This window comes from Nicotiana attenuata, chromosome 1, assembly GCF_001879085.1.
Source record: "Nicotiana attenuata strain UT chromosome 1, NIATTr2, whole genome shotgun sequence".
Classification (NCBI taxonomy): Eukaryota; Viridiplantae; Streptophyta; class Magnoliopsida; order Solanales; family Solanaceae; genus Nicotiana; species Nicotiana attenuata.
In genome coordinates, this window is record NC_031989.1 from 43,662,820 (window position 1) to 43,665,656 (window position 2,837).

Here is a 2,837-nt window from a genome sequence, read left to right on the forward strand (position 1 = left end):
TCCAATTGAGTAAGCCAATAGCTCAGACTAAAGATACAGGGGATCCAGGAGGTAGTAGCAAAGAAGTACTGCAGCAGCAATCTGAAACTAATCAGAAAGAAGTAGATATTCAGCATAATATAGCACAGGATATTCCAGCTGATGCAACAGTAGCATTAACACAGATTCAGAAGGATATGAGCAGTCCTAATCCAGAAGTGTTACAGAAGAAGAATAATGCCAAGAAACTGATCCCTAAATCTATTCAGAACCAGGTGATCACTCAAGGAAATAATGAAGAAGAGGAGTAGATGAAAGGAACTAAAGGGAGAGATATGGATGCAGAATCTACTACCCAGAACTTCATTAATGTAGCTAAGCAAGGTGATATATCTCCTAGACAGATGGAGGTAGGGAAATCAGTTGGCAGAGGTAAGAAAAAACAACCAAGGGATACTACTGGAGTGCAGGTACCAGGAGTTCAAACAAGGAGAACCTTATCTAAATCAGTTAATTGATGATGAATTCTCTAATTTGGAATATAAGGTCGGTCAACACAATGCAAGCCTTTGAATGGGTGATTACAATGGATAGACAGTATCACTATGATTTATTGCCTTGATGGAGCCTAAGCAGCAAATTAGGACTGTTGATCAATATAGGAGGAGGCTTGGTTTTGAGCAGGTAGTGGTAAATGTATCAAATAAAATATGGATCTTTATTGATCAGAAGTATGACTTTGACATCCTATTCAACATGGAGCAACAGATTACTTTGAAGATGGTTGACACTGATGATCAAAAGGAATTCATTATTACTATGGTGTATGCTAAATGCGACGCAATTGAACGAATTGAACTATGGGACACATTATACTCATTGGCTTCTGATATGTCTTTACCATGGCTAGTGGGTGGAGACTTTAATGTGATCTGGGATGAAGAAGAGAAATTTGGAGGGTTACCAGTTCACATCAATGAGATTGATGATTTTAGGCATTGTATCACCACGTGCAATCTTTTTGATCTTGGCTTTATGGGAAGTATTTTTACTTGGTGGAATGGGAGAGCTGAGGAAGACTGAATATTTAAACGGCTTGATAGATGTAGGGGCAATATGGAACCACAAAAATTCTGGCCGAGTCTGGAAATCACTCACTTACCAAAGATTGGTTCTGATCATAGCCCCTTACATCTCTCTTGCAATCCCAACAGCAGGCCAATCAAGAGGGCTTTAGATTCCTAAACTTCTGGATTAAACATGAGTCTTTCTTAGACATAGTCAAGGAAAACTGGCAGGCTGATTTTCATGCGAGCCCATTCATATTGTTCAGTCATAAGATGAAAAAGCTGAGAAAGCCTTATCTATTTGGAGTAGAGCTGCTTTTGGTGACATCTTTAAGCAGATAGCTAGTTTGGAGGAAGTGGTTAAATTGCACGAGACTCAATTTGAACTAAATCCAACCATCCAGAATCGTGAAAGACTTCAAAGAGTGCAAGCTGATTTGATTCGAGTATGGGCTCTAGAAGAAGAGTTCTGGAAACAAAAATCAGGCTTGTCTTGGTTTAAAGATGGAGATAGAAATACCAAGGTATTTCATTCTCATATGAAAGGCAAAAGAAGAAAGATGCAGCTCAAAAGAATTCAGGACAGAAACAGCTTATGGATAAAGGAGGAAGAAAAATTGGCAGAAGAGGCTGTGCATTTTTACCAATAGCAGTTTCATGAATCCAATATGCCTACAGACTTAAGGATATAGGATCATGTACCTGTGATGATGAATGAGGAGCAGAATATGGAATTAACGAGACAACCAACAATGGATGAAGTCAAGAAGGCAGTGTTTGGATTGAATGGAGATAGTGTAGGTGGACCTGATGGATTCAATGGGAACTTTTTTCATGCTTGATAGGAAATCATTGGAGAAGATGTACTTGAGATGGTGAAGGCATTTTTCTGTGGTCAGGAAATCCCTAAATTTGTGACCCATACTAATTTAGTGTTACTACCAATGTGCAGTCTTTTTCAGATTTGAGGCCAATCAGCTTGAGCAACTTCTCAAATAAAATCATCTCTAGGGTTATACATGAAAGGTTGGCTCATTTTCTTCCTAATATTATTTCTGATGAGCAGGCTGGTTTTGTTAAGGGAAGGAGTATTATTGAAAATGTACTTCTTACTCAGGAAATAATCACTGATATTAGATTAAGAACCAAAGCAGGTTCTAATGTAGTCCTAAAGCTTGATATGATGAAGGATTATGATAGACTTTCTTGGCTATTTCTCACAAAGGTTCTAAGGAAGATGGGGTTTTCTGAAAGTTTTATTGGTTTGATTTTTGGAATTGTGTCTAACAATTGGTATTAAGTTCTTGTTAATGGGCAACCACATGGTTTTTTCAAATCTACGAGAGGTGTGAAACAGGGTGATCCATTGTCACCTACATTATTCATATTGGCTGCAGAGGCAATGTCAAGAAGGCTTAATGCATTACATGATAATTTATATTTTTGTGGATTTGGTTTGCCTAAATGGAGTCCTAAGATCAACCATCTTGCATATGCCGATGACACAATTATCTTCTCATTCTCAGATGCCATTTCTCTAAGGTTGATCATGGAGGTATTGAATTCCTATGAAGCAACTTCAGGCCAACTGATCAATAAATCCAAATCTGCTGTCTATGTCCATCATTCTACAAATGATGAAGCAGTGAGAAAGATTGAGAGAATTACTGGGATAGAGAGACAGGAATTACCATTCACTTATCTTGGTTGTCCTATTTTTTACTCAAGAAGAAGAATGGATTACTACGAGGGATTAATCACTAAGGTAATGGACAAACTCCAATCATGGAA

The 2,837-nt window shown here is 38.0% G+C and overlaps 1 protein-coding gene across 1 annotated transcript; it reads left to right on the forward strand.

Moving 5' to 3' along the window:
* Positions 315–1,696, forward strand: LOC109235538. The gene is made up of 3 exons (XM_019401693.1): positions 315–449; positions 616–1,021; positions 1,320–1,696. Exons 1-3 carry the CDS (start codon positions 315–317, stop codon positions 1,694–1,696), a joined length of 918 nt encoding a protein of 305 aa, XP_019257238.1.